Source organism: Ailuropoda melanoleuca, chromosome 8 (genome assembly GCF_002007445.2).
Source record: "Ailuropoda melanoleuca isolate Jingjing chromosome 8, ASM200744v2, whole genome shotgun sequence".
NCBI classification, from domain to species: Eukaryota; Metazoa; Chordata; class Mammalia; order Carnivora; family Ursidae; genus Ailuropoda; species Ailuropoda melanoleuca.
The window spans coordinates 65,991,117-66,003,592 of record NC_048225.1 but is presented as its reverse complement, the minus strand read 5'-3'; the positions used below and the strand labels follow the sequence as shown (position 1 = coordinate 66,003,592).

General features: G+C 38.2%; 1 protein-coding gene across 1 annotated transcript in view; it reads left to right on the top strand.

Moving 5' to 3' along the window:
- The window catches only part of CNST (consortin, connexin sorting protein), a 117,083-nt gene that overhangs the window by 82,760 nt on the left and 21,847 nt on the right, over nucleotides 1-12,476 (top strand). The window contains 5 exon segments of the mRNA XM_002923917.4: nucleotides 3,134-3,164; nucleotides 5,088-5,174; nucleotides 5,637-5,751; nucleotides 7,865-7,886; nucleotides 8,064-8,160. Coding sequence (XP_002923963.2) covers nucleotides 3,134-3,164; nucleotides 5,088-5,174; nucleotides 5,637-5,751; nucleotides 7,865-7,886; nucleotides 8,064-8,160 — 352 coding nt within the window.

Below are 12,476 nucleotides of genomic sequence, written 5' to 3'. Positions count from 1 at the left end.
AAGTGTGGTGCTCAGTGAGTTTGTCCTGAAACTGGTGTCAAACTTAGGCAGGAAATGGATCCACTGGGATCCTTGAAGCCAGTGTCTGTGACTGTGGTCAGAAGATACACCTTCCTACTTCCCTTTTCTGGTTCCTGGTGGTAAAGGAAGCCTAGAACCAATATAACCTGAAAACTTGAACTTTAACACTGTTGAGCTCCCACAGTGGTGTTCACCTTACTTTCTCCCACATGATTCTACTCTTCGTCTTGCCCTTCCAGTTCAAATTCAGACTCAAAAACCATTTTCAACACTCACTGCTGTGTGCTGGCTCCCACGCTAGATACACGCTCCCTCACTTAATCCTGACAGCAGCCTAGCAGCCTTGTCTTGGACAGTCCTGGGTATTACTGTCCCTGTTGTACAGGCAAGAAAGCTGAGACTTGAGACAGAAAATGACATGTCCAAGGTCACATGGCTAGCAGTGGCAAAGTTTGGATCAGAATGCAGTCTGCTGTTCAGCTCCACACCGTGTGTTCTTTCTGCTCCACCGAGCTACTTCCCAGATTTAGACATAAGGGACGTCAAAGAAAACCCTGTCTGCTCTTGCCCTGCTAGACTGGCCAGGGGCAGGTTTCTACAGGGGAAGTGGCTTGTGTATTTTTTTCCCCAGCTCCCCTTTCACCTGGAAATGCCTGTTACTTCTGAGGCTTTGGGTCTCGTGACCCTACCTTTATAGTTGCTTTTATAGTATTGGAACCATCACAGAAATCTGATATCTAATTGAAATGCATATTTCCATAGTGCCAGAAAGTCTGGTTTATAAGAATATGAAGCTTTTTATAAATGACTGTGTGCCAGTTGTGCACAAATGCAAAAAGGCAACTAGAATGGCTTTGAAGAGCTAGAAATTTAATCTTAAGGGGCAACGTGAAACTGTATTCGATGTGACGTATAGTAGAGAAATTTGATGCCATGCCATAAATTTTTCACTGGATATTGATAAATGAAATGTTAGTGGTTTCTATTAGATATAGCCCAGTGGTGTGCTGGAGCTCGCTACTGCTAGCTCATGAGAACCATATCTGGCGACGTCCATCATGCCGGTAGCTTGAAATTGGCTATGATGGAACCATTGACAACACAGAAATGAGCGACCGCTACAAGTCAGGGCTCTCCCCAGTACTGGAGAGCCAGGGGTCAGGGATGTGTCAGCACGCTACTGGTTGTAGTATATGGAATTCTGGTTTTGTAAGTAAGACAGTGGTTAAATATTGACAATTTGATATGGTTCCAGTTAGTATTGTCATACTGTTAGATGGATGAGCCGACAAAAGACAAGCAGAATCTTGAAAATCAGTTTATCCTTTGCAAAGTCCTCAGAAAAGAAAGTGTATGGACTCAGCTTTAGGTTAAACTAAAACTTTACAAAGATGTGATTGAGTGCACTTATATATTTTGCTCATAGAAAAATGTTAGCGTTATAATATAAATTTTAAGCTAGGCAAATATTTTCCTTTAAAAGTATGCTGTTTCCATGGTGGAATTTCGGAAAAAAACATTCTTTTCTCTTTTTTTTGTAATTTAAATTTAGTTAATTTTTTTAAAGATTTTTTTAAATTTATTTGACAGAGAGAGAGGCAGCAAGAGAGGGAACACAAGCAGGGGGAGTCAAGAGGGAGAAGCACGCTTCCCGCTGAGCAGGGAGCCCGATGCTCGATCCCAGAATGCTGGGATCATGACCTGAGCTGAAGGCAGACGCTTAACGACTGAGCCACCCAGGTGCCCCTAAATTCAGTTAATTAACATACAGTGTATTATTAGTTTCAGAGGTAGAGTTCAGTGATTCATCAATTGTATAAAATACTCAGTGTTCATTCCATCCTGTACCCTCCTTAATGCCCATCACCCAGTTACCCCATCCCCCCATCCACCTCCCCTCCTGCAACAGTTTATTTCCCATGATTAAGAGTCTCTTATGAAAAACCATTCCTTTTTCTTGCTAGATTATAGTTTGACAAGTACTATATTGCTCTTTGCATAGGCAGCTTGCTGGGAAATGGAGGTGTAGGGATCTATAGATGGAACACCTTTCTCACTATAGACTTAGTAAGAATGAAACTGTTTTAAAAGTGTGAATATGTGTATGAAATATTCTAAATATGACAAGTCAGTTTATGCAAGTATTTCTCAATGATTCCTTTCAGTTTTACTGCTGTTCTATTTACAAACACTGTATTTAAATAAAGATATAAGTAAAAGATCCCAAAATGTTCAGAATCAAAGGATTTTTCTATTTATTATTTATTTATTTATTTTAAAGATTTTATTTATTTGACAGAGAGAGACAGCGAGAGAGGGAACACAAGCAGAGGGAGTGGGAGAGGGAGAAGCAGTCTCCCTGCTGAGCAGGGAGCCCGATGCGGGGCTCAATCCCAGGACCCTGAGATCATGACCTGAGCCGAAGGCAGACGCCCAACTACTGAGCCACCCAGGCGCCCCAAATTTTTCAATTTAAATATGCTTTAGAATGAATCTGGTAACTGATAAGTCTCGACTGGGACCAGATCCTGAATCTTTGGACCTCTCCCCGTCCCATCCCCCCCATCCAGTGCCCTTTATCCTGTGTGGCACCTTGTAGGTATTCCAAGCGTCGTTGCTCAACTCTAAGCACTTGGCCCTGCATTTTCTGAAATATCGAAAGAGAACCAAAAGTCAGTGTCCCATGAGGTACTTGGTGAAATGCGAATGAGTCTCATGTGACTTGACACATTTTAACTTTTTGATTTACAATACAGAGTCACTCTTTCACCCATGTTACACTGTTATAAGCCCCTGTAGTATTTTCCTCATTCTCTAGAGTTCTTACTTCTAAACTCTAATGAATCGGTGAAGTTGGCTTTGATTTGAAATAGAATAGGGAGAGAAGGGTTGTCATAAAGACCAAAGAATGTCTCCGTTTGCTTGCGATCAGTGACTTCAGAAATATGTCCTGTGCCTACAGTCAGATTTCTTCTCAACTGGTGAGTGTAGTTCTGAGTTTTCTTAATCTGATGTCAAAGACTTGGAGAGGGTTGAGGTCTTGATTTGTTCCAAATTTGCCTTTTCATCCAAATGTTACTCTAATTTCCTGTCTTTTTTTGTTTTTTAACAGATAGCAGAGTCCTATTTCCAGGAGGAGGACTGTATCCTTAATTACAGGAAGAAATTCATAGGACTCATGGAGAACTGCCCATTTTTTGAAATTGAGATTTACAAACTATATATACATATACATATATATATATACACATATACATATATATATACACATATATATATATGTATGTATATATATGTTGTTTTTGATGGGTTTTAGCAGCTGTGTTTACCCATGTAACCACGTCAGAAAGCAAGGTGTAGGGAATTTCTGCAACTCCAGAAAATTCTCTAGAACTACCCAAATTTGGCCTTCCATGAAGAAGCCCCAATTTTACCACAATGTAAATATTTGTATGTTTGGGGAGGCAGGAAAAAAGCCACATCGCTGAAAAATATAATTTAAAAATCCATTGGGTTTTCTTTCTTTTGAATTAAAACAGAAATACAAGTCAAGTGATATCCATATGGTACAGCCTGTGGCATATTACACGTAGTAACTCTCGTGACCGTCTTATTCTAGCTTTCGGCTGCAAAAGGAAGACTGAATTCTTCCCTCGTAATAAACAGAACAGTGCTGTCATGTGAGAATGCATCTTAGCTTTTATACAGGAAGCATTTCTTTCCTCAGTTTTCCAATTGTCCTTTGTAAAAATCACTTCTCTTTTCCAGGAATGGCCCAATACAGACTCTCTAGAAAGAGTGTGCCCTAACCATCTGTGTTTCTCCATTTGTGTGATTTCGACTCCGTCCTCACCTTGTTGACCTTGTTCCCCATCTCCAAGCAGGTTGAGGGAAACACAATTACTATCCTGAACCCTAGCAAATTGACTCTGATAACCATCTCAGACAATGGCAGCTCGTGACTAAGCACACGGCAGATCTAATTCTGGTGGATGGGAAGCTAGAACTCTTTTTCTAACCAAATAATGAGCACAATGTAGTGGAGTGCAGAACAGCATCCACATTCACAACGGGGCGGGGGGGGTTCGTAGTGTGCACACCCATGGGCCTCAGAATCAGAGCTTCTGGAGATCAGGCCCAGAAATGTGCATTTTAGCAAGCTTTTCAGATCACTTTTATGTTCAGTAAAGTTTGGGGAACTTTGGTATATTTTACGTCATGGGCAGAGGAAAATGGAATTGCCCCCACTTCTCCCTGGCCTAGTTTATGATCCTCAGCATATTTTGAAGACTACAGATGAGAGAGAGAGCTGAACGTCATGGGAAGGGCAAAAAGCTAACCAGCGTTTTTTCTCTTCCCCTCTTTCTGGGTCAACATTTAGAACATGGCCCAAAGGAAGGTGGACAGTTGGACAGTTGGCCACGACCTCATATGATGCTGAATGTGTAATACAGATGGAGAAGGCAGAAGTTTAGAGGAAAATATACCAAAGAGTGGAAATGCATAATTACGAAAATCACTCTGGCCAGTTAATTAAATTTTTACAAAAGATCCATATAATGTTGTGCTCTGTCCTTGTTTTGGCTTGCAAGCCTTTGGTCTTATGGGGGAAAAGCATTCAGTGAGAAATAAAGAGTCAAGGTGAGTCAAAATCAGGAACACGCACTTGACTAGAGGGTAATGTAGTTGCTGGACAGAAAGTGATTTAAGGAGAGGGAAAAAAATGGGAAACATTTAGATTCCAGGATTCCATGTGGGTCCTCTTTCCAATTAAATTACTTTTAATTGATTCTGCTAGAGATACACTGGCAAGCAGGCATTCCTTAAGCATTGAAACCCTCTTTTAGTTTCTGTTTGTGGCTAGCACAGAACGCGAGTAGCTGTGGCATCATGTGCTACGTTAAAACCTACCTATTCCAAACCAAGAAACCCTAATTTAAAAATACTTGGAGTCCTTTCATTTTTTTGGTAAGCTCCAAATTTCCCAGTTTCAAGAGGATATTCTTCAAATGCAAGGTTAAATGTAAAGAGTCTGGATTTCTATTTTCCTCAATTTTTCTATTCAGATGAGAAAGCAATGAAATTCATTCAGCTTGAACGACTGTATCATGAGAAATTGCTTGCAAATCTCTCTGCCATTCAAGAAGAGTGGGGTAAGCACAGACTCACATAGGATATGCAATTATCAGTAACCTAACACATTCCTATCTAGAAATTTAACATATTTGACCTGGTTTTTGTAAGTCAGGAAATAGATGGTTTCTCCAGTTAAGTTAATGTTGCAAAGAAAGTAGCAATTTTAACCATGAGTCTGTGTCATTGTGAGAAAATTTCTGTCTGTATTTTGCTCTTTGTATCAATGCCAAGAAAAGAACACTTACAACTGTTTGCATTTCTTCCGATCCCTTGGCATGCCCTACTGGCTAATTTAGTCTCTGGGATAATATTTACTCATACTGAAAAGTAATCACTTAGCTTTTTCTAACTATGTTAACTTGGGTTGTATGAGAAGATAATTTTGCATGGGGATCTTGACCGGTGGTGCCAGTTAAGTACTTTTGCCCCCCCAAATATGTTTTGTAATAACCAGTAACTAACAAATATTTTAAATTTAGAAACAAAATGGAAAACTGTACAACCACATACAGTTACATCTCTAAGGAATTCAGAAAAAGGATTTAATGGTGAAGATTTTGAACGGCTTACTACGTTTTGCACAACGCACCAAGAGTAAGTACATCAGTACTTGGGTGGAATAAGTTGGGATAGGGTATTGAGGAAGCATGGTAGCACTGAATATTTGAAATTCATGATCCATTTTTTATTTGTTATTGTTTTCAGCTGGAGAAATTAAAACAATGAATAGCTTTTATCTGATTAGCTTTTATCATAGTTTCTGAGAACTCAGTAAAAGTTCAACTTTATGTAAGTTCAAAGCACCGTCTAATCAGAAATTTTTAAATGTAAGTTTTAATTTTGATCTCTCTTAGGTTAAGAGATTAGGTGATGGAAATGGAAAAAAGTTGTATATTAGGATTTTTTATTGTAGTTGTTTGCCAGTGTCTGTATGTTGTAGTAAAAACCCATCTGTAGGATTTGTCTCATGGTGGAAAGCAGAAACAGTACAATATTTAACCAAAATACTGCAGAAGGAAAGCTACATTTACCAGATATTTTTTTTTTACATTTACCAGATAATTTTAAATTGCTCGATTTGTATCAAAGATTGGGATTTTTAAAACTAAATCATAGTGATAATAAAGCACTTAAACATATTTCTTGAATTCATTATTCTAAGACTCAGAATTCTGAAGCTGAGGGGACATGATAGTGTTTAAACTAGTGATATTTAAACTAGATTTCTGGCATGTATGTCATGAATCCTCCAGACAGACGCTGCAAGATTCCATCCTGTGGATAACTTGTTCTTTTCCACCAGAATCAGAGAGAGTAAACTAAAGCTCTACTTGTCAGTAATGAAACAGACCCAAGTAATTGTTGTTTAGCTCACGGAGTGGAGAGTTAGGGTCTGACTTTTTTGGAGACCAGCCTTTGAAGAATCTTTGTAGATTCAGGAATGATGTTTGTTCACCTCTCAGGATGACAGTTTTCTGCTGTTGATTTGAACCTTGGAAACAGTGTTTTTAGGGACTCTGCATTATAACCTAATTTCTTAGCATGTTAAATAGATTAACTTTCAACTTCATAGAGTTGTAAAATAATGGAATCTTTTACGATAAAGGAGATTGTGTTCTTTCAAAATACTCGGTATAGACACTTTCCCTGCCTTTCCCATGGAATTAATCATTTTTTAATGTATTGCAGATGTTTTAGTTATTTGAAAACAAATATGTATTTAATGTAATATTGGTATAGCATTTTTATGCTTCAAATTTGGATAATCCCCCCCGCAAATTATTACTCCTAAATTTTTTTATATGAAAAATAATTTTTAACTCTATATACATTAAAGCGCAGAAGCTCAGTGAAGGTTTTATATACACATATATGTCTATGTAACTACCTCTCTGACCAAGACACAGAACAGTCCAGCCCCTCAGCATGCTCCCCCATGCCTGTGCCAAGTCAGCACCCACCCCCCAAAATAGCCACTGTCTAGTTCTATAACAGTATATTTGCCTCTTCCGTAATTCTTACAAACCAAATCATACCGAATGGAGATTTCTGTATTAACTGCTCTTGCCCATCACTGTGCTATGTCTGTGTTCCATGTTGTTGCATGTAATGGTAATGTGCTCGGTTTTATTCCTTCTATGGATTCACTGTAGGACTCTGTAGCAATTTATTTGTCCGTGATAGGGTTAATAGACGTTCAGATTATTTCTGGTTTTTGAGTATTACAAAGAAAATGGCTATAAATATTTTTGTGCATAATTTCTATGTGGACACATGCATTCTGTTATCTTTAATATTCCCTAAAACATATAATATTTAAAAATTCCCTTTCTTTTTACCTGTTTCCATGGATAATGCCAATAAAATTATCTTCTATCATAACCTATTTCAGACGATACAGATATAAACTGAAATTTTAAAAATATGTGTGTGAAATACTCTTTACATTATTAGCAAAATGTTGTGTTTTTTTCCTGGATCTCAGCATTTACAGCTTATTTGACAAGCTAAGGAGCTAACACATGAGAGAGTCGCCCTTTGAACTGTGCGAACCAGTGGTAATGTCTCAGCCCTGGAAACCTTCTGTGCTAATATTAGAATCCAGAGAAGCTATATTTTATTTTTACAGCCATTTCAGTGACATTTGTCTGGAAGCATATTGCTGCTGTAGTTTTTTAAAAATCTTTTTTTCTCTTTTTTTCTACAGTCCTCTTTCATCCAAACATAAGGTAAGAGACTGTCTCCTCGAAAATATTTGTGGGAAAAAATCTTAGGAGTCATATGTCTATTGTATGGATTGTTTTAGGAAATAATGAAACCTTTCTCAAAGTATTTTCAGTTTTCTAACTTAACGCAACAGTTTCCCCCAAAGTGTTTTTGTTTTGTTTTTTTTTTTAACTTTTTAGATAGCAGCTGTAGGAAAGCCTCTGGGAAGGAAACGCTTTACGCAGTTAATAGTTTCTGAGGACCCAAAGGAAAGAGGAGCCGCAGCCAAAGAACCAGGTATGTTTTTACATTAGAGACGGACAGAAGAGACACCTGCTTCTTAAATTTTACAAGTGTTACAAGGACTGTTTGTGCATTTACATTTTTTTGCATATACCTTTCGTACCAAATTGCGAAGCAAGATTCTTTTTATATTGTGTAACCCTATTTTTAGAAAACTTGTAGTAGGAATTATAACATCTAAATTCTTATAAAAACATCAAGTTATTTCCGTGTTTTCAGTAGATAGCTGTATCTATCGAACAGAATATGACAAAATTGTACAAAAGTGCTCTGAGACAGAGTTGGTTTTGGTGTATGTTCAGATACCCCTTTCTGTTTAAAAACCAACAACTATTGTACAGACTTTACCAGAAATTTGTGCTGTAAATGTAGATATTTAAGAGCTCAGTTTCTTGGTAATTTATCTATGACAATTTATTCTCTTCCCCTTTTTTGTTAACTAACTTATGGTGTACTTTAATTTGCATGTATACATTTCTAAAGCATTTATAATATATTTTATGCCACTTCTGTGTCTTATGCCAAAAGTTCAAAGATTTTTAGAAACTCTTTCTTATAGTACTAATGTGTGTTTGTTATAAAAACTTTAGAAAATAAAGATAAATAAATACATCTTAGGGTGTTTGTTTTTCCTGATGTATGATTTATATTCTGAGGCTTCCTATCCCTGGGCCTGAGAACCCTCATAGTAAACACATAGCATCAGGTGTTTGGGCTAAGTTGCCCAAAGAGATAAGGTGATGGTGATGACAATGCCTTCAATTTAATCTGCCTCTTTCTGTTCACAAAGCCTTACCCCCTTCCCCCCACTACATCTTTATCCCCTTTTCTTCTGTGGGCCAAATTTGGGATATTGCCTCAAGTCACTCCTGTTATACTCTGTTCTTCCTCTCTCTCCTTTTCTTTCTTTTCTTTCTTTTTTTATTTTAAGAAATTGGATTTTTCTCCAAATAAAATTTTATTCAATGTTTTGCATTATGAAATGCAAACTTCTCTTCCTACCTTTTACCCCCCATCTTTATTTTAAAACTGTCCTGGTAAGTTTCTGGTTTTGGTGGTTTTTTTTTGGTTTTTTTTTAGTATAGTTGATACACCATGTTACATTAGTTTCAGTGCACAACATGGCGATTGGGCATGTCTATACATTATGCTGGGCTCACCAGGCAGTGCTATTATGGTACCACTGACTATGTATTCCCTGTGCTGTACTTCTGTTCTTCTGACGCCTTCATTCCCCTATCTCCCACTCCCCTTCGGCCATTTGCGCATCCGCCCCACTCCCTCTCCTCTCCTCGGACAACCGTCAGTTCATTCTCTGTATTTATAGGTCTGATTCTGTGTTTTGTCTGTTTCTTCATTTGTTTTGTTTTTTAGATTCTACATGTGGGTGATTTCCTACAGTGTTTGTCTTCCTCAGGCTGACTTATTTCACTTAGAATAATACTCTCTAGGTCCATCCATGTTGTTGCAAAAGGCAAGATTTCATTTTTTTTTATGGTTGAATAATATTCCCTTGTATATATACACCACATCTTCTTTACTGTTCATCTGTCAATGGACACGGGCTGCTTCCATTTCTTGGCTGTTGTAAATAATGCTGTGATAAACACAGCAGTGCACATCTTTTCAATTAGTGTCTTCATTTTCTTTGGGTAAATGCCCAGTAGTGGGATTATTGGATCATGTGGTAAATCTCTTTTTAATTCTTTGAGGAACCTCTAGACTATCTACCACAGGGGCTGGCTCTTCTTTTCCAGTCCTTTTTATATTGGAAATGATAGTAAAATGAGCTCTATAAAGATCTTAAAGGGGGAGAAGTTCACAAAACAGCCACACGGTTTGGGTGCGGCCTTGTCTCCAGGGCCCGTGCGGTTACCAGCTGACTGGTTTGACCGTGAGCGTTGGTTGCTGTGTGGCTCAGGCTCGGCACTAGCTTTCTAGCCTGGCCTCTGCTGTGAGGTGCGGGGTGCAGATGAGGAAACTGAGCTACCACGTGCAAGTCACTCGCTTGTGCTTTGATTCACAACCAGAACCTGGGTCTTCTGGTTTCTAACAGAATGCAGCATCCTTCTGCTCGGTAAGCTGTATGCATTACCAAGACTTCCCCAATGCAGACATCTCAATGACAACCATCTTATGAGGAAGGTAAATTCTGAGGAGAGAAATCTTGCCAAGTCTGATAAAACAGTATCTTTTAAAGAAGAATGTCAATTCTCCCAGAGTTAGTTTCTTCAGATTGGTTATTTTCTGAATAGATGCATAGAAATAAAAGAATGTGAGAAAAAGAGAAATATGAAAATAATCCTTTAAATGATTGGTATTAAATATACTGTTCTTGTTTTACCTCATGTTCCTCATTTAACAACGTCCAACATGTAGTTCAATCTAGACTTTCCTTTCCTTGTTCTTTCTCTCCAGCTTCCTTGGTCTTAAGCTCCTTCTATATCACTTAACTTGCCATTTTTTTGTGTAGTGCTTAAAGACATTGTTTCTGGAGCAAGACTGGTCTGGTTTGAATCCTGTCCCCACTGTGACCTTAGGCAAGTTGCCTGACTTCTCTGGGCTTCTCTTTCCTCAGCTCCCCAATGTGGACACTAATAGAACTTACCTCATGAGATTCTTATGAGGATTAAACTAGTCGTTTCATGTTAAAAGTTCAAAACAGTACCTGGCAGGAGGGAAGAACTCAGTATATGCTGACTGCTCTTTTCTCCTCCTCCTCCTCCTTCCCCCGGTGTTGCTGCCCCTGCTAATGCTGTTCTGTTAATGTTCTCTGTATATTATTCATTACTGCTTTTATACTCAACCTGCCGTTATAACTCTTCAAGTAATTTACACAGCAATTTGTACTTTCAGAACACCTTTATATATATTATTTCATCTCTTCCTCTTAACAACCAATATAAATTACGCTGAATCATGTTTAAGAAACTCCAGGAAGTGACTTATCCAGGAATAGAATTCATTAGAACTCAAAGCCAGACCCTAGTTTTCTGACCTTGAAGTCCATGTGTTTTTATTAACTTATATTTTTCTTAATTTTTATCAGGTAATATTTTGTATGTAAAATATAATACATGTTACATAAGACATTATAACAAATGATAACAAAATGAAGACCTGTAAGCGTAATACCCAACTACAGACCAAATTACTGTCAGTTCTGTTACAACTATCTTTGTGTTCCTGTCTTCCATCTTCTGCTTTCACCCCACCCCTGAGAAAGCCATCATTGGGGTTTTATACTTCTCTTTCCCTTCCCATTTTTAATCTTTTAATTTTTAAAAAATATTTATTTATTTTGAAAGAGAAAGAATGTGTGCACACACAAGCGGGGGAAGGGGAAGAGGGTGAGGGAGAGAGAGAATCTCAAGCAGACTCCACACTGAGCATGGAGCCCAACTCAGGGCCTGAACTCATGACCCTGAGATCATGACCTGAGCTGAAATCAAGAGTCAGACACTTAACCAACTAAACCACCCAGGCACACCTCCCTTCCCATTCTTAATCAACTTTATCGAGGGACAATTTCCATGCAATGAAATATACCCATTTTAAGTGTATAATTTGAGAAATGTTGACAACCGTATACACTCACATAACTACTACTCCAGTCGAGATGTAGCACGTCTTCATCATGCCAACATCTTCCTCCCAATTCTCTTTAGAATCGGTCTGTCCCACCTCCAGGCCCACGCAACCCAGTGCTTCCTCTTACTATTGGTGAGCTTTCTCTGCTTTGGAATTTAACATAAATAGAATTTCTCAGTGTACTGTTTTTCAGAGTCACCCACATTGTTATATATGCGATTAGTTCATTCCTTTTCATTGCTGAGGGGTATTCCACTCTTTGACTATACCACAACTTGTTTATCTGTTCACCTGCTGATAGACATTGGGTTGTTTCCAGGTTGGGGATATCATGAATAAAACTTCTAATTTGAAAAAAAAGTGTTTAAAAGATTTTATTTATTTGTTTATTTGAGAGAGGGGGGGAACATGAGTGGGGGAGGGGATGAGTAGAACTTCTGGGAAGTCTTTCTGTGGATCTATGTTTTCATTTCTCTTGGTTAAAGAGTTGAGGGTGGAATTGCTGGTCATAGGGAAGAAACCGCCAGGCTGTTCTCCATATAGTTGTACAGTTTTATACCCACAAGCAGTGTGTGAAGATTCCCATTGCTCCACATCTTTGCTGGCATTTACTGTTGTCAGTCTTTTTTATTTTGGTCATTTCAGGGGACATGAATATCTTTGTGGTTTTAACTTGCTTTTCCCTGATGACTGGGTATGAACATTTTTAGTTTTGAATT